Source organism: Ornithorhynchus anatinus, chromosome 14 (assembly GCF_004115215.2).
Source record: "Ornithorhynchus anatinus isolate Pmale09 chromosome 14, mOrnAna1.pri.v4, whole genome shotgun sequence".
NCBI lineage: Eukaryota > Metazoa > Chordata > Mammalia > Monotremata > Ornithorhynchidae > Ornithorhynchus > Ornithorhynchus anatinus.
The window spans coordinates 14,278,603-14,297,560 of NC_041741.1; the positions used below are offsets into that span (position 1 = coordinate 14,278,603).

Here is an 18,958-nt window from a genome sequence, read left to right on the forward strand (position 1 = left end):
ATATAACGGATAGACACGCTCTCTGCCCACAGTGAGTTTACAGTCTAGAGGGGCCATAATTGCAGGCAAGTGTTAGACCCGGGATTAGCACCCAGGTCCTCTGACTTGCAGATCTGTGCCCTTTGCAGAAATCCATGCTGCTCCTCCAGTCAGTCTATTATCATTCCCAAACAAAGACCATCCGAGAGATGGCTGTTTGCCCCAACTTTCAAATAGTGCCTCGGGAAATTGGCATCGCCGCTGACATGTTGAGAGATTGGACAACCTCGTAGGATTGGTTTATTCCGATTCAGCAGGTGTCCCATGTAGCAATTTGAACCATCAATGCCATCTTCTGTTTATTAATCAATCAGTGGTGTTTATTGTGCACTTACTGTGTGCAGAACACCGTACCAATTATTTGGGAGAGTTCGGTTTGACAGAATTATGTCAAAGAGAAACACGCCGGCCGTACCTGTGGCCCAGGTACTTTATGAACAGTTGCCGATGTTTGTGTATTTGCAGGTTTGAGTGGTTTCAAGAGCTGGAATGAATAATAATGTTGGTATTTGTTAAGCGCATACTATGTGCCGAGCAATGTTCTAAGCGCTGGGGTAGACACAGGGGAATCAGGTTGTCCCACTTGGGGCTCACAGTCTTAATCCCCATTTTACAGATGAGGGAACTGAGGCACCGAGAAGTTAAGTGACTTGCCCAAACTCAGCTGACAAGTGGCCGAGCCGGGATTCGAACCCATGACCTCTGACTCCAAAGCCCGTGCTCTTTCCGCTGAGCCACGCTGCTTCTCAGTGAAGATTGCTCGATGTGATCCCAAATCTGAGTAGTGATGCGGTCATTCCAACAAGGCAGCTCCCTAACCATCCGGGTGGCATAACGTCAAACCCTTATAGAATGATCCTCCTGGATTTGAGGGAAACGTCAACCTTAATCATCGATGGTATTCATTGAGCAAAGCACAGTACTCAGCGCTCGGGAGAGTACAGTATAACAGAGTAGTGGACACGTTCCCTGCCCACAGAGGGATTACTGTCCTTAATACCTAATCCTTAAAAAGGGGAAATGAGAAACTCAGTTGACACCTTTCCGAAATTTCCTTAGTGTGGATTTATGAAACAGTCATCCTTCCCACTCAATTCTCTCCTGAAATGTGAATTTCTATCAGCGAATCACTGGCAAAATCCCCTACTCTACTTGCACAAACATATATCAGGCCAAAACAAAAATATGATATTTGAAATTAGGACCCTAAGGTCTAGTAGATTTGAAAATGGACCACTCATCCTCAATTCAATATATAAGGACCCTTACCCTCTTTCAAAAAAGGCTTTGTTGTAGTGCTGACAAATTTCCATACAGGTTTGTTTGATTAATTGCTACTTGACTCATCTATCACAGTGCTAAGCTCTAGGCTCACCCAGATCAGGCTCCCAAACCACTTTCTAGAATTAATTTAAATATTTAATGTCAAAACCTTAGACTGAAACAAGAAAAGAATGGTTTGTATTATTATTGGTAGCCTGATTCAGAATCAACCTTCCCTAGAAGAAATCCCTAAGGCGTATATTAACACACAGCAAATAATACTCGGTCCGTCTCGATACTCACTAAGGTTGAAATGATCACATAGGTATGAGGAAAAAAATAAATCCAAACCAAGGCTAATCTTCGAATCGGGGTTGCTTAGGTGCCCTATTCAACAAATATCTTTGCAAACTGCAATCTTAGAGTAGCTTCTTGTAAGCAGGTATTGGTGAATTTCTTCATAACCATATGAAACCTAAAGGAAGTAACAACACCTCTATTACACATGACTTCCCGGGATCTTGAAAAGCCCAGCTTAAAAGTGATTTGGGGTTCAAAGTCTAATAATAGTAATGATGGTAGTTGTTAAGCGCTTACCCAATTGTACTTTCCAAGCGCTTAGTACAGTGCTCTGCACATAGTAAGCGCTCAATAAATACAATTGAATGAAGCACTTAGAAGCACTCTTCTAAGCGGGGGAACACAGTTCTAAGTATTCTGTTATCCAGCTCTATGGCACCAGAAGGTGGTTCTAAAATTGGCCAGGTAGACCGATGTTTGTCAGAATAATAATAAAACGGTGTGGGTGCAAAAATATATCACTCAGGAGGAATGGATTTCCAAGAGCTAGTTGATGAATTTAAGTAGATTTTCTCGATGATGCAGAAACATGGCCCTTGGACTGCTGTGTGTTGTGTGCACTTACTTCTGTGCAGTGTTAATGTTAAGCAATAGACACCATCACTCCGGAAAGGCAAGCGTCTATCCATTAGAATAAGGCAACCCAGGATCAAAAGTTTCCCTTGCTTTACACAACTGACTCTTGCAGTCTGCTCCAAAAGGGACCGTAGGGGTCAAGAGTCCCAAGTAAGCAGAGTTGGGATTATGAGTCAAAAAACAAACCAAAAAACCAAACCCAATTCATCACCGTCTTTCTAATTCTTATTTTCTATTCTGTTTTCTTCTTCCTCCTTTCCTTCTTATACACATTTACAGTCACTCTTACACAGTTATACACCTAGGAGCAAATCAGTCCATTGTACTTATTGATTGGTTACTGTGTGGAGAGCACCGTGCGAAGCACTTGGAAGAGTTCGATATAATAATATGACAACTGGGTATGTTAATAAAGAAGTTTTGATTTCCTTCCCTTTTGGAAGGAGAATAGATGATGTGTAGAATAGATGATGTGTCCTGCAAACCAACCTGAATATAATCATTATAGTCCTATAGTGCAGCCTGTACCGATATCGCAAACGTCCATATATGTAATCAATTTATTTATATCAATGTCTGTTTCCCCCTCTAGACTGTAAGCTCAATGTGGGCTGGGAATATGTCTGTTATATTTTATATCGTATTCTCCCAAGTGCTTAGTTCAGTGCTCTGCACACAGTAAACACTAAATAAATTCCATTGACTGACAAATAGTCTTGATCTAAGTGAGGTCAGACAGATAGGCGAAGGTGGACATTTCTTAGTGGAACGTGAACAATGACAGGCCTACCTGAGTTGCAGTTAGGTGACTCCTTCGGGCTCCTGGCATCTTGCCCATTCGTCCATCTTGTGGGTAGATCCGTTTGACCATCTACCTCTAGTCTCTAAGATTCCTTTGGTTCTAAAAAACCACCTTAAGAACGGAGACTTGCTCAAGACCTTGGAGGAGCACAGGACCTAACTGCTCTTTCAAGAAACCTCTGACCTGTGCTTGAACACCATAGGGCAGAAATCTTGCCAGACGATTAATCGTATTTCAGTCTCCCATTGTTCCAAAAAATAATCAAATCTTGGTTCTTGAATTACTTATTTGATTGCCAGAATGCTATTTGCGGCCCACAACCACAACCATTAAGTGCTTTTATTTTTGAAAGGGTGTCATAGTTTTTGTTTTGGGGTTTTTTTCATAGGCAGGTAGGCAGGTTTTTATTTCTTTCATTTGCTGGAAGGAACACGAATCACATCCACGGCAAAGTGCTTTGCAAATATGAAGACAACCAGGAAATAGGGTGGTGGCTCTTGGTCACAGACTTCCAACTACAAGTCTGTTTTTTTGTTATTTATTTAATTTCTTAGTTTTGCTTTAATCATTTGGGTCTTTTTCCTTTTCTTTTACCCGGTGTACGTTCGGCAACTGGAACTTGAGACCCAGATACCAGAGACAGGTATGCCTGTTGGAAAGTGCCTTAGTAGAACTTCAAGAAATTTATGACACCAAGAGGAATTGATTTGCCCAGGGCACGGTGGCTCACAAAGGCACATCAGTGGCCTGAAGTAGTTACAGTAAATCAATCAATGGTATCTATCGAGCGCTATCAGTGTTTGGAGCTCTGTACTAAGCGCTTGGGAGAGGACATTGTAACAGAACCGGTGGACGTGTTCCCTGCTCACAACGAGCTTAGAGTCTACGTAGATAATCCAGGGTTCCCGATGCGTATCCCCCTACCTTGATTCATAGATTGTGAGATTCTCTAGGGGTCAGGATCTGTGTCTTAATTCCCATCCATAGGCTCTTTCACAACAATCAATGGCTTTTATTTTGTGCTTACTGTGTGCAGAGCACTGGACTAAGCTCTTGAGAGAGAGTACAATATAGCAGACTTGTTTGCAGCCGGAGAAGCAGTGTGGTCTAATGGAAAGAGCATGGGGTTGGGAGTCACTGGACCTGATTTCTAATCCTGGTTCTGGGACCTTGGGCAACTCACTTAATTTCTCGGTGTCTGGGTTTTCTCATCTAAAATGGGGATTCAATGCCTGCTCTCCCTCCTACTTAATCTTCCCCTTTAGATAGTGAGCTCGCTGTGGGCAGGAATTTGTCTGTTTTTTTGTTGTATGGAACTCTCCCAAGCGCTTAGTACAGTGCTTTGCACACAATAAGCGCTCAATAAATGAGATTCAATGAATCTGACAGGGACAGGGACTGTGTCCAACCTGATTATCTGGGATCTACCCCAAGAATTTAGAACAGTACTCAATACAGATTAATAATGTTGGTATTTGTTAAGCGCTTACTATGTGCAGAGCACCGTTCTAAGCGCTGGGGTAGATACAAGGTAATCAGATTGTCCCACGTGAGACTCACAGTTAATCCCCATTTTACAGATGAGGGAACTGAGGCACAGAGAAGTTAAGTGACTTGCCCACAGTCACACAGCTTAAGTATATTATATTCTCCCAAGCACTTAGTACAGTGCTTTTCACACATTAAGCACTCAATAAATACGATTGAATTAATCTGACAGGGGACAGGGACTGTGTCCATCCTGATCATCTTGGATCTACCCCAACAATTTAGAACAGTACTCGATACAAACTAAGTCCTTAATGAATGCTACAATTATTAGTGTTGCTCTTCAGATTCTGTAGCACCCAACAAACCCATATGTCATTATATAGCAATCTAGAAAGCAGTTTCAAGAATACTTAAAAATATGCAAAGTTTGCATTGATGAATTATTTATTTTGATAAAACCTATGGAAAAAGATCAGGGTAGCTAATCCCTAAAAATCAATTGCTCCTAAAATTTACTCTTTGATTACACTCTGTGTCCAGCCTAATGAGCACATTTTTTTCCTTCCATTGGTTTGTAGTTTTTTTATTCTCCTGTAACTTTTAATAATAATGGTATTTGTTAAGCGCTTACTATGTGCCAAGCACTGGGGTAGATATAAGCCAATCAAGTTGGACACAGTCCCTGTCCCACACTGGGCTCATATTCTTAATCCCCATTTTACAGACGAAGTAACTGAAGCCCACGGAAGTTAAGTGACTTGCCCACGGACACACAGAAGACGTGTTAATTCCGCTGGGATTTAAAGAAGTTTGGGGATCACACCTTATACTACAAGAAAATTAAAGAGCAGGGAGGGACCTAATAACTGACGGCTCTATTGGGAATCCACCGGTCATAACGGCGGACGAATAAAGTCTGCAAACTGGGAGGAAGTACCTGTGATCACGTAAATACAATAACTGCATAGAAGCAGTTCACCCAGAGAACAGTAATATTCATTTCCTGATCTAATGTTGCATCCTTTGAAATGGGACAAGAAGCATCTTTGTCCCTTTTATGCGGCAACTGCCAAGTTATCATTTAGGCTATAGAATTGTTTGTTTATGGGTTTGGAGAAAATCCATTGATGCTTACTTAAGAACCAACTCATTAGGACAGTATTGTATACAGAATTATGTTTTCCTGTATGTCAGCTTATTCTAAGATTCAGCATTACTAGGTTACAACCGAACAAAAAGAATGAAAAGCCCTATGTCTGAAAGCGACTGATCAAAAGAATGAAAATACTTGTGGTCTAACAGTTGTACTAACCATTTTTTTTAATGGTATTTGTTAAGCGCTTACTCTGTGCCATGCGTTATATTAAGCCCTGGAATAGGTACAGACTAACCGGGTGGTGCATAGTCCCTGTCCCACTTTGGGCTCCCAGTCTTAATCCCCATCTTATAGATGAGGTAACTGAGGCACAGAGATGTGACGTGACTTGCCCAGGATCACCCAACAGACAAGTGGTAGAGCAGGATTAGGACCCAGGACCTTCTGGTTCCCAGCCCCACGGTCTATCCACTAGGCCATGACGTTGAAAGTCATCGGTCGCGATGTAAAGGCAGACACAGATGGGGAGTGAGTCTGACACCTATCACCATCTATCATGTAACTCTAGAATTTTTGTCTTGAATTGAATTCCATTTGCTATAAAGTTCCTTAGCAGATGAAGTTCTAGAAGACCTAGAACCTTCTGATTACAAAGTAGTCTTATATTTTATATCTTCCATAATAATAATTGTTGCAAGTGCACTGTAGGAAGCACTTGGGGAAGAACCCAGAGAATCAGGTTGGATCAGGTCAGTCCCTGTCCCGTAAGCAATTCACGGTCTGAGGAGGAGGGAGCAGAGGTGTTTAATCCTCATTTTACGGATGATGAACCTGAGGCGCAGAAGTTAAGGGACTTGCCCAAAGTCACACAGCAGATGAGGGGCCGAGTCAGGATTAGAACCCAGGTCCTCTGACTTCCAGGCCCGAGCTCTTTCCATTAGACCCCTCGGCTTCTCTAGCACTCTTAACGTGGAGGGCCCTGGAGCTAGTCAAGGCCTCATCCCACCTCCCGCTACCCCAGACTCCTTTTCCCCCCACTCTCTGCCCGCAGAACATTTAGAACACTAAGCTCTGTTGTCTCTCTGGAGCTTCTTTGAAAGAGAGGATGTGAAATAAATAGTCCTGAAGGGAATGCTGTGTCTATGATGGCTTCGGCTCTTCAATCAGTCCTCCAGACTGTAAGCTCGTTGTGGGCAGGAAACGTGTCTACCAACTCTGTTGTATTGCACCCTCTCGAGCGTTCAGTACAGTGCTCTGCACACAGTAAGCACTTGCCCTGATTTGCTTCCTTTTTTCATTCCCACCCCCAGCGCGCTCATGTACCTACCTGTAATTTATCTGATGTCTCTTTCCCCCTCTAGACTGTAAGCTCATCGAGGGCAGGGAATGTGTCTGTTCTATTCGATCGTATTTATTGAGTGCTTACTACGTGCAGAGCGCCTGGAATGTACAATTCGGCAACAGAGACAATCCCTGCCCAATACCGGGCTCACCGTCCTGTCGTTCTATTGTACCGTCCCGTGCACTTAGTACAATGCTCTGCACTTATTAAATACATTTCACTGACTGAATAAATAAGATTGATTGATTCTAGGAAAACTGGGCTAAGATCTTTAACATTCCTCCCTGAAAGGTTTTTAGCCGTGTTCTATTTTTCCTCACTTGGCAATGAGATCCAATCGGTATTCTTCCTTTTCAGTTTTATCAGAGGATTATTGTTAAAAAATAAAATCCTGATTCATACTTGTACATTTCACAAGGGAGGCAAGAACCCAAAGAGAACACTGTATCAAATTCCTTTATTGCTACAATCCTCCACTGGGTCACACCAGCCGTGCCGCTAGGCTGGAGAAGGAGTGAACATAAAAACAATGCAGTCGGCTTCAGAAATTATGGTTTTGTGAAATACGTAGGTCCCGTGGCAAAATGTAATTCGATGAACTCTTTCCCGTATTAGTAGCACATTTTATTTGTACCGAATCATTTCGAGATTGGGCACGTAACTAGTTTTTCTTCCTGAGTTCTTGATCGGTTTAAACTTCTGAGCAGTATATAAACAATCATTTCAGCATATTTATTAAGTGGCTGCCAGGTCTTTAAAGTTTATGAATGCTTAATTACAAATTGTGCTTTTCATGGAAATGTTCTAATCTATAGACTAATCGTTCATTCCCATTCTTGCACTTTTCTATCAACTGAAAAAGGACTCCCAAGCCTGCGCTCCTTCCACTGAGCCATACTGCTTTTAATAATAATAATAATAATAATAATAATAATGTTGGTATTTGTTAAGCGCTTACTATGTGCAGAGCACCGTTCTAAGCGCTGGGGTAGATACAGGGTAATCAGGACGTGAGGCTCACAGTCTTCATCCCCATTTTACAGATGAGGTAACTGAGGCACAGAGAAGTGAAGTAACTTGCCCACAGTCACACAGCTGACAAGTGGCAGAGCCGGGATTGGAATCCATGACCCCGGCCTCCCAAGCCCGGCCTCTTTCCACTGAGCCATGCTGCTTTTCTTGTATCCACCCCAGTGTTTAGTACAGTTGCCTTTCAAGCAGTAAGGGTGCATTCAGGATGAAAGGGTCAACTGTTAAGGAAGGAAGACCAGGTTTATTTAAACCTGAGAGTGTTTTCTGTTGAAGAATCTCTGGTTGGGAATAATTCCTTTGGGGTTATCTTCAAGAGGAAAAGTGAAACGATGGATTGGAGCAAAAAATCAGATGAACTATCTTTTCTGTCCCGTTTCCACCCAACCCTGTATCTTTAGTCAGATGAAATTGCAGGTAAAGACATGGGTGTGGGAGTGGAAAGCATTCTTGGAGAAGCAGCGTGGCTCAGTGGAAAGAGCCCGGGCTTGGGAGTCGGAGGACCTGGGTTCGAATCCCGGCTCTGCCACTGGTCAGCTGTGTGACTCTGGGCAAGTCACTTCACTTCTCGGTGCCTCAGTGACCTCATCTGGAAAATGGGGATGAAGACTGTGAGCCTCACGTGGGACAACCTGATTACTCTGTATCTACTCCAGTGCTTAGAACAGCGCTCTGCACAGAGTAAGCGCTTAACGAATACCGACATGATCATTATTATTATTATTCTTGGTGCAGCATGAAGCACTGTGGAAAGAATCTGGGATTGGTAGTCAGGGAACCTGGGTTCTAACCCCAGCTCTGCCTTTTGTCTGCTCTGTGACCTGGGGAGAGTCATTTCACTTCTCTGGGCCTCAGTTACCTCATCTGTCATATGGGGATTAAGAATGCGAGCCCCATGTGGGACAAGGACTCTATCCAACTTGATTAGCTTTTAGGTACCCCAGCATTGAGTACAGTGCCTGGAACATAAGTAAGCATTTAAGAAATACCTTAAAAAAAAAAAAGTTCAGCATTCACATGCTAGGACTGTTAAAGGAGACGATCCCAAGTGTCTGCAGGTCAATGGAACAGTACCATTTCACTCTCCAGACCGGGTAGAAAGGGGAATCGAAAGAACCATTTCCTCCTCCCTAGTGACCTTTCATTTCATCTCTAATATCACCTTACTGAAAAACATAACATTGGTTTTATTAAAATGCTGTTTAATAGACAGAAAAGCAATATTCTCTCTCATTAAAAGCATTTGCTTGAATCCGAACCGTGGGTAGCGGAGGCTCAATCTTCCCTTCCTGCCGCTCTACGAATAGGTCAAATCCCATTAGAATAAATTCCACTCTAGAGAATCCCTCAGGATCGCCATGTTTTTCACAGGCCTAGTTGCCCTCCTGTAACGGCAATGCCTTTCCCATTAGGGCGCCCAGCCAGATGCGGTATCGTAAAATTCGATTCGACTCAATTCGAGTCCTGGGTCTGCCTGGCTGACTAGAAGTGCCCAGGGGTGAGAGGATGGGGTGGCAGGGAAGCAAGGTGGCCTAGCGGAAAGAGCCTGGGCCCGGACCTCAGAAGATATGGGTTCTAAACTCGGTGCCGCCATCTGCCTCTCGAGAGTAAGGCCGTTCCCTAGACCGCCAGCTCGTTGGCGGGGAATGTGTCTGTCAACTCATTTATATTGCGCTCTCCCAAACGCTTAGTACAGGGCTCTGCTCACATTTGGAGCTCAATAAAAGTCACCGAAGGATTGATTACACTCTCTCTAGGCTATAAGCTCGCTGTGGACGGGGAACATGTCTATCAAGTTAGTTGTATTGCCCTCCCCCAAGCGCTTAGTGAAGTGTTCTGCCTACAGTAAATGCTCAATGAATATGATTTATTGATTGCCCGCTGGGTTATTTTGGGCCACTCATTTAGCTTCTATTTGCCTCATTTCCCTCATCTGTACAATAGGGATTCAATACCCGTTCTCCCTCCGTCTTAGTCTCTGAGCCAGGTGATGGACACGGACTGTAGCCCACTTAATTATCTTGTATCTACCCTACTGCTTAATACAGTGCTTGAACTATAGTATGCTGTTAGTAAATACCATCATCATCATTATTGTTATTATTATTATTAATCAAGCAGTTTCAAAAGGGGTTTCCAAGCTGAAATTTTCTTCCAAAACCACTTCCTATAGCCTCCTGACAACCACGATCCCAGGGCTAATGTCTATTATTTTTCAGCTTCGCTTCTTAAATACCAGTGACCTGGTTCATCACACCCTTTACTTCAAAAGACTCCTTGATCTAGATGCCAATTTGCTATTCTTTACCAATTCCCTTTCCAATTAGAGCAAATCACTGTGGACAACTGATGAGAGATCTGAAGTTGGTACAGGTTAGATTTAGAAAAATATGAACTAAAAAAAAGATTAAAAATCAAGGCCATTTCAACCCCCCCACCCAAAGTTTGAAACCTAATTTTCAAATACATTTAGAGATCTTTGCACCTGTACCCTATAGCATGGTAAATACAACATTCACTTTATTTTTAAGACATTATCTGCAGCCTTCGAAAATGACTAGTCTGGACTTGCATAAACTAGGCTTTTTTTCTTTGTCTTTAGACTATTTAATAAGATTTCAGCATGAACATTTTAAAACCCGCTTCTTTGTTTTCTTGTCATCACCATTGTGCCTGGTCAGCGTCACCCCATGGGATCCCAAAGATATTTTCTAAAGGAAGTCCAGTTTCTTGCTTGCAGATGTTGGCGTCCCCAAGTGCTGGAAGAGACTTATAAAAACACATGTTCTTTCAAAGGAAATCCTCCGAATCAGTGGCATAAAACTTAAAGAGGGGCTGAGGTGGATAGAAGGCTCAGAGTTTTTGAACTTTTTTAAAAATTGTCTGCAAAGTCAAGCTTTCAGGATAGCAAAGCATCAGTTGAGGTTTTACCTTGTAGAAAGGAATGTTACTGAGGTGATACTAGAAATTCACATTCAGGTGAAGAAAAGTAATCAGTCAGTGAATCATAAGCATTCCCGGATGACCCACTGAATGAGAGGCATTATAGTCAGCTTCTGGGATTCCTGGTCTCTCCACTCAAGGATCTTGCGATCTAAAAAGATCCAGGCAAGCAGCATGGCTGAGTGGAAAGAGCACAGGTCTGGGAATCAGAGGCCCCGGGTTCTAATCTGGGCTCTACCACTTACCTGCTGTGTGACCTTGGGCACGTCACTAACTTCTCTCCGCCTCAGTTCCCCCATGGGCAAAAGGGGGATTCGTGACCTGTTCTCCCTCCTATTTAGACTGTTAGTCCCCCTGTGGGACCTGATTATCTGCATGTTTTCCAGTGTTTAAGACACTCCTTGGCACGTAGTAAGTGCTTAACAAATGCCACAGTCATCATTATGATGATTATTGTTGTGATGACCAAATTCTGTGACTTCAGAGCCCAATCCATTGCTCCCAGCTTTCTGCTTCCACGGAACCCTCTCCTCTCAAATCCACCAAACCTCCTTACTTTCAAAGTCATCTTTAAAAGCCACCTCCTCCGGGAAACTTTCCTTCACTAATCCCCATCTTACTGATCATGCTACCCTATCAGTCCCCTAAACATGTTTATTGCTTATGCACTGAATGACAAACTCTTGATTTTATCCTTTCCAGCTGTGCTCTTACTGTTTTCCTTACTATCTCTTTGGCAATTTATGACTGCCTTCCCCCATTACTTTGGAAATTCTTTGATTGTGGGGACCGGATCTTTTACTTTTATTGTGTGTTCCTAATCATCTAGTAGAGGGCTCTGCCCACAGTAGCTGCTCAGTACAGTGCTGTGCATACATACTAAAGGCTGTGGATGAAGATGATGATCAAGAGATAGATCAGGTATCAACACGATAAATATCTTTTAGTTCCTATGCAATAATTAGTAGCGCAAGATGGGATTCAATCACGGTTCCTGCGCAGTTTGACGGGGGGGAAAAGGGCATCGAAGTCACCTGCGTAGATGCTTTTAATCAACTGAATTTTGCAGCGGTTAACGGGCCAGCTAATTACGGAATAATCGGAAGCATTTTGCGCAGATTTTCTAGCCCTTCTGAGTACCAGTTTCAGTGGACTTTTAAGGCTTAAGTGGGAAGGGCTGGATGAGGGACAAATGATTAAAATGGAGGTAAGTGAGACGAGTGTAAGATTCCTTCCCCACGATCTCCCCGACCAAAGGAAAAAGCGCCTTGGCCTTCTACTACTGAAATACCTTGCCTCTCGGAGCCTGGGATGGTGTTATTTCCATTAATCCATGTGTCCTGTTGGAAAAAAGCGTGCCACCGCTCCTCTCCTTAATGGGATTCTTTCCTCGTTGCAGTGCAAACGGCTGGAGCAGGAGCTTCATCGTCTGAAAGAGCAGAACCAGACTTCGGCAAACAACATGAGACATCTGACTGCTGAAAACAATCAAGAACGTGCTCTGAAGGTAAATCTCCCATCCTTCTTGCAGGCAAATGAAGTTTGTAAGCCCCCGGTGCCAGCTTTCTGGGCTGCATATATCAGTTGTGTACATTTCAGCAGAAGTGAGCTGTGGTGTTTGCCAACAACCCTTTCTTTAAACACAGATACAGCACCCTTCTGTTCTGGTATTACTTTATTTTGTGTGTGTGTGTGTTTGTGCATGCGCGTGTGCGGGCATGAAAACAACTCTGAATAGCATAGTCTCGGAACGGATGGCACAGTGTGGTGGTATCTTGCACGGCTAGATTTATTTTGTTTCTTCCCACGAGCTACTGCTCTTTTAACCTAGCGGGCAGGGAACGTGTCTACCTACTACTGTACGCTCCCAGTCGCTTTGTACGCTGCTCTGCACACAGTAAGTGCTCAATAAATACCATTGCTTGAGATTGCAAAAGTGTAACATAAAATCGGTGTCTTAGAGCGTTGATGTCTCACCTCTTCTCGTTAACGCGTGCTGAGTTAAGAACAGTATTGACCACTGTTCCGAGTGACTGCATTGCTTTTATTGCCTGGAAGCCAGTATCTCATTTGACCCGATGCTGAAAGGAGTGATCGGAAAAGTCATATTGGAAAGAAAAGAAGGCTTCTCGTCATCAAATGCTTAATCGGTCAGTGGTGTCAAGTAGGGCGTCCTGCTTTGATCTGGAAAAGGCAAACTGGGAATGAAGATGTTAGCTATAAAATAACCGAGTAATGATTATACTTTGAAATAGTATTATGGAATAGCTGTATAACATGAATGTCTTGGAATCATAACAGAAGAGGATTATACGTTTTGCTAATTACGTTGGCTTTCTTCAAAGCGGAATCTTGGCCAGAGTGTGGATACATGACCTCAGCTTCCACTTTTGAGGAAGTAGCCTGCCCAGTCAGAGTCATAAAAAGCAGCTGAGGGGCAGTGCAACCTTGTGGAAAGAGCAGAGGACTGGGAGTCAGAAAACCTGGGTTCTAATCCCTGGTCTAACACTTTTCTGCTTCCTTTGAAAACTAGCATGGCCTAGTGGATAGGGCCGGGGCCTGGACTTCAGAAGGGCCTGAGTTCTAATCTCTGTTCCGTTACTTGTCGGTTGTGTGACCTAGGGACAGTCACTTTGCTCTTCTGTGCTTCAGTTACCTCATCTGTAAAATGGGGATTAAGATCGTGAGTCCTGTATGGGACAGGTACTCTATTCGATTCAGTGGGCTTGTATCCACTCCAGCGCTCAGTACAGTGCCTGGAACATAGTAAGCAGATAACGACTACTACAGTTATTATTATTATTTGTATTATTACTGCTGTATAACCTTGGACAAGTCACTTAACTTCCTTGTGCCAAAATGGTGATTAAATACCTGTTCTCCCTCCAACTCAGGCTATGAGCCCCAGCTGGGACAGGGACTGTGTCTGATCTGATTGTACCAAATCATTCACGGTGCTTGGCACATGGTGCATAACAAATACCACGGTGCTTGGCAGAGTGCGTAACAACCCCCGTCTTATTATTAATTATCATTATCGTCACTATTAATAGTAAAAAGGAAAACCACATAGATGTGATGGTATTCCTGCACAGATCTATGAGCGAGGCTGAGACCTCACCCTTAGTCGTCTCTAATCAGCAGATGGATCACTGAGGAAATACCCCAAGACTTTAAAGATGCCATGATAATCTCCATCTTCAAGAAGAAAGGAGAGAGAGATGACTAGAAATTACTGGGGAATCCCCCGCTATTCACTGCTGACAAAATTCTAGGCAGACAACTTCTGAACAGACTGCTAAGGAACCTTGGGCTGCCACAGCGCAGTGTGGTCGGAATCTGTGGCACGGCAGGTGACCGTGGCGTAGTGGAAAGAGCACGGGCTTGGGAGTCAGAGGTCGTGGGTTCTAATCCAGGTTCCACCACTCGTCAGCTGTGTGACGTTGGGTAAGTCACTTCACTTCTCTGTGCCTCAGTTACCTCATCTGTAAAATGGGGATTAAGACTGTGAGCCCCACATCGGACAACCTGATAACCTCGTACCTATCCCAGCGCTTAGAACGGTGCTTGGCACATAGTAAACGCTTAACAAATACCATCGTTATTGTTATTATTGTTATCCTTGCTGCAAGACAGATACAGGACAAGTTGGGAGAGCAAGACTTTGTGCTTTATTACTGGGTCTATTGGCCTTCTGAGAAAATTTTATTTTGTCAGTAGACAAGGGCTCGGGGCACCGCTAAGCAGATTCAGCTGAGAGATTCATCTAGATTCGTAGGCTACCATTTTTGTAATGGTAGTTGTTCAGTGCTTACTGTGTGCCAGGCACCAGACTAAGTCCTGGGGTAGATCCAAGATAATCAGGTTGGACACAGTTCCTGTCCCACAATCTAAGTAGGTTTGAGTAGGATTTAATCCCCATTTTAAAGATGAGATAACTGAGGATCAGAGAATTAAGTCACTCGCCCAACGTCACACAGTTGGCAAGTGGAGGAGCCGGGATTAGAACCTGGGTCTTCTGACTCCCGGGCCCGTGCTCTTTCCATTAGGCCACATCGCTTCCCTTACATCGGTGAGATAGATTCAGCTGTGCTCAAACTGATCTCTGCTGTGATACTTTAGTACGCAAGGAGACAGTTGCTCCAGTCGGTATTGAAGGAGGCTCGTCTGACCCTTTCCCTAATAATTATTGTGGTATTTAATTGTTTACATTGTGCTAAGTGCTGGGATAGATACAAGATAATCAGGTTGAGCACAGGCACTGTCCTATATGGGACTCAATGTCTAGCGGGGAGGGATGACAGGAATTGAATCCCCATTTTACAAATGAGGAAACGGAGACACAGGAAAGTTAAGCGATTTGCCCAAGGCAGAGCTGGGTTTAGAATGCAGGTCATACTGTCACTTGGGCCCAGAGTATCTCAGAGTTGTGAGCTGGCATTTTGTCCGTTCCTTTTTCCCAGAATGAGTCTTCCCGGTCTCCACAACTGGATGTCCCGACCCCTGCAGGCTCATAGTACTGGCAGGAGGAATCGGGGTTCGGGGAGCCTCCTCGGCCCCTGGATCCTCCTGTTCCCTTCTGTTGCCTGCCCACCCAACTCTCCCTAACCCTCCGATTCAAACAGAAACATCTCACTTTTGGCTTTAAAGCAGTCCACTACTCTCCTGCTGCAACCGAGCCTACGCACTTTGTTCCTTTAATGCTAACCTTCTCACTGTGCCTAGGTCTGGCCTATCTCACCGCCGACCCTAGCCCATATCCTGCCTCTGGCCTGGAATGCCCACCCCTCCTCAATTACGCTCCGCCGCTTCAAAGCCTTATTGAAGGCACATGTCCTCCAAGAGGCCTTCACAGACTGAACCCTCCTTTCCTCTTCTCCCGCTCCCTTTTGCGTTGCCCTGACTTGCTACCTTTGTTCTTCCCCTCTCTCAGCCCCGCAGCACTTGTACGTTTCTGCCATCTATTTATTTTCATTGCTGTCTGTCTCCCCAACTCTAGATGGTAAACTCGTTGTGGGCAGGGAATGTGTCTTTATTGTTGTAGTGTACAGCCCCAAGCGCTTAGTTCAGTGCTCTGCACACAGTGAGCACTCAGTAAATGTGATTGAAGGAAATGAATGAATGAACTGCTGGCAGAGGAGGTGAAATTCAAATGGATTCACTGGCGTCAGGTAGATATAATGGAAGGGATACTGAAAATAGAAAAGGAAGTTGAAATGTAATCAATTCAACCATTGGTCCCATATAACCGTCAACAGAAGGAAGCAGTGTGGCCAAGTGGATAAAGCATGGGCCTGGGAGCCGGAGGACCTGCGGCCTAATTCTGGCACCACCACTTGCCTACTGTGTGACCTTGGGCAAGTCACTTAACTTCTCTGTGCCTCTATTTCCTCAACTACAAAATGGGGTTTCAATGGCTGTTCTCCCTCCTTCTTAAACTGTGAGCCCCAAGTGGGACGGGGACTGTAAACGGTCTAATTAACTGGTGTCTAGCCCAGTGTTTAGAATAGTGCTTGGCATATAATAAGCGCTTAACAAATACCATAAAAAAAAACCCTGCCATTCCTATGCTATTATCACAAGTGATTGAGAGGAAGCTGCATCTCCTTCAGTGATGTTCCCTGGATCGGTTGGGGAAATGGTTCGAGCGAATGTAAACAGCAAAGAATTCTGCCAAGTGGAGAGAAGGAAACAACTTTCTGAAAAGTCAGGGTTTTTCCATATCTGAGCACAGCAGGAAATGTAAGGTCTGTGTCGATTCTAGTTTTTGCGAACTACAGAGTGTATTTCATCCCCGCGGCGTTTCTGAACCTGCCACGCAACTGTCAGGGATGGAGCAGTAGATGATTCTGTTATGTTGTACTCTCCTAAGTGCTAAGTACTGGGTTTAGGATTCAGAAAGTATGATTGATTGAAAAAAATCAGACGTTCTCCTCAAGGTTGGGGAAGCAGCGTGGCTTAGTGGATAGAGCACAGGCCTGGGAGTCAGAAGGATCTGGGTTCTTGAGAGTCTCCCGCCCACAACAAGCTCACAGTGTTGAGGCAGAGAGCTGGTGGAATCTCTCCCAGGCAGATGGACTCTCTTCTGCTTTGGAGTCCACTCACAGGTCACCCGCACTTCTTGGCCTGTTCTTTTATGACATGAGCTTTTCTCGGAAAGCCGATGACGATCCTCATTTCTCAATAAGTTATGCTTCGGTCTTGGAGCGGGACTGCCAGGTCTGGCTTGGAAAAGGCGATCTGAGGCAGGGTTTGGGAGTGAGCTTGCAAGGGTTGGTGTGGCATAATAACAATAATATTATTTGTAATATTTATTAGGTGCTTGCTATATGTCAGGCACCGTACCAAGCAGTGGGGGATACAAGCAAATCGGGTTGGACACAGTCCCTGACCCATAGTGGGTTTACAGTATTAATCCCCATTTTACAGATGAGGTGACTGAAGCACAGAGAAGTGAAGTGACTTGCCCAAGGTCACACAGCAATGAAGTGATGGAGCGCGAGGTTAGAACCCAGGTCCTTCTGACGCCCGGATCCGTGCTGTATCCACTAGACCATCCTGCTTCTCATGCAGATGGCATACAGGGCCACCCCATTGGGCCATGTTGTGGATGCTGAAGATTGAAGTGCATCAGCTGGTCTGTAATGAGCCTGGCCAACCAATCTGTGGTCAGGAAGCCACAAGGAAGCTAATCATGGACCTCCCAATCATATGGCTAGAACTAGTCAGTCAGTCAATCAATCAATCATATTTACTGAGTGCTTACTGTGTGAGGAGCACTGTACCACACACTTGAGGGAGTACAATACAACAGACACATTCCCTGCCCACGGTGAGCTTATAGTCTAGAGGGGGAGGCAGGCATCAGTATAAATTATAGATACGTACATTAGAACTGTTGGCCTGGGAGGGGGTGATGAATAAAGAGGGCATGTCAGGGCAATGCAGAAGGGAATTGAAGAAAAAGGAAAGGAGGGTCTAATCAGGGAAGGCCTCTTAGAGGAGAGGAACCTTTGATAAGGCTTTGAAGCAGAGGAGAGTAATGGTCTGTCAGACATTAGGAGGGAGGGCCCTCCAGGACAGAGGCAGGACGTGGGCGAGAGGCCGGTGGAGAGATAGGCGAGATCGAGGCACGGTGAGAATATTAGCATTAGGCCCAGATGCCAACCGCCCAAACCCGCTCAACTTTTTAACCACAGGATGCAGTTATAGTATGCAGATAAACAAACACATGCTTTCTAACGATTGGCCCTCTCCCCAAGCTATGTGTGCAGCCGGGTCTCTGAATTCCAGTTTCACTGACTTCCCCTTGTCTTGATAGAGAAAATTATTCAAAACGCTTACTTCATTTTCGCAAATTTACTGCGAAAATCTGCGTTAACTCCCACGTTAAATCGGCTCGAAAGTGAAAAGATTGGACAACAGGGAACTATTGTTGAAACCAGGTTTCATTTTTTTTACACTGCACATCGGTGTGTACATTAAGGTACATGGATAGTGACTGTGAAAACATTCCAACCTTTGCTGGATTTGCGGTCTGCAAGGGGATGAACGCAGACACAACATAGAGTTTAAAAATTGTGTAATCACTCTGTCCCAAAAAATACCAGTGCCATCAAGACATTTGGCCCGGGGAACAGAAGTTCTATTGACCTTGGAAGCAATGAGTCGCTTTTAAGGGACACAGATAGTAATAGTTTATACCCCAAGACACCCATATCAAAAAATGTTTTTACTTTAAAGCACGTTGCACTCCCCTGGCTGCTCTCTATCAGGAGGAAATGGTGATCAACCCTTCAAATCCAGAGCAGATTTTGGACTAGCAGTGTCGAGGATGCCGCTGTCACAGACATTCATTGTATTCTCAAAATAAACTGAAAAGCAGCCACAAAAATAAGCTTTAGAAGTTGAGCCAGGCCAGTAGGAGGACTAGGGAATGAAAACGGGAATCGGTTTCGCTTCTCCTTTCAAGTCACCCTTGGGGCTAAAGGCTTTAGGGAAGGTTTCGCTCTGGGGG

General features: G+C 44.3%; 1 protein-coding gene across 1 annotated transcript in view; it reads left to right on the forward strand.

The window, feature by feature from the left end:
* MIPOL1 (mirror-image polydactyly 1) overlaps positions 1-18,958 on the forward strand; it is a 163,002-nt gene that overhangs the window by 35,789 nt on the left and 108,255 nt on the right. The window contains exon 6 of the mRNA XM_029079299.2: positions 12,341-12,448. Coding sequence (XP_028935132.1) covers positions 12,341-12,448 — 108 coding nt within the window. The remainder of the gene's footprint in view (positions 1-12,340; positions 12,449-18,958) is intronic.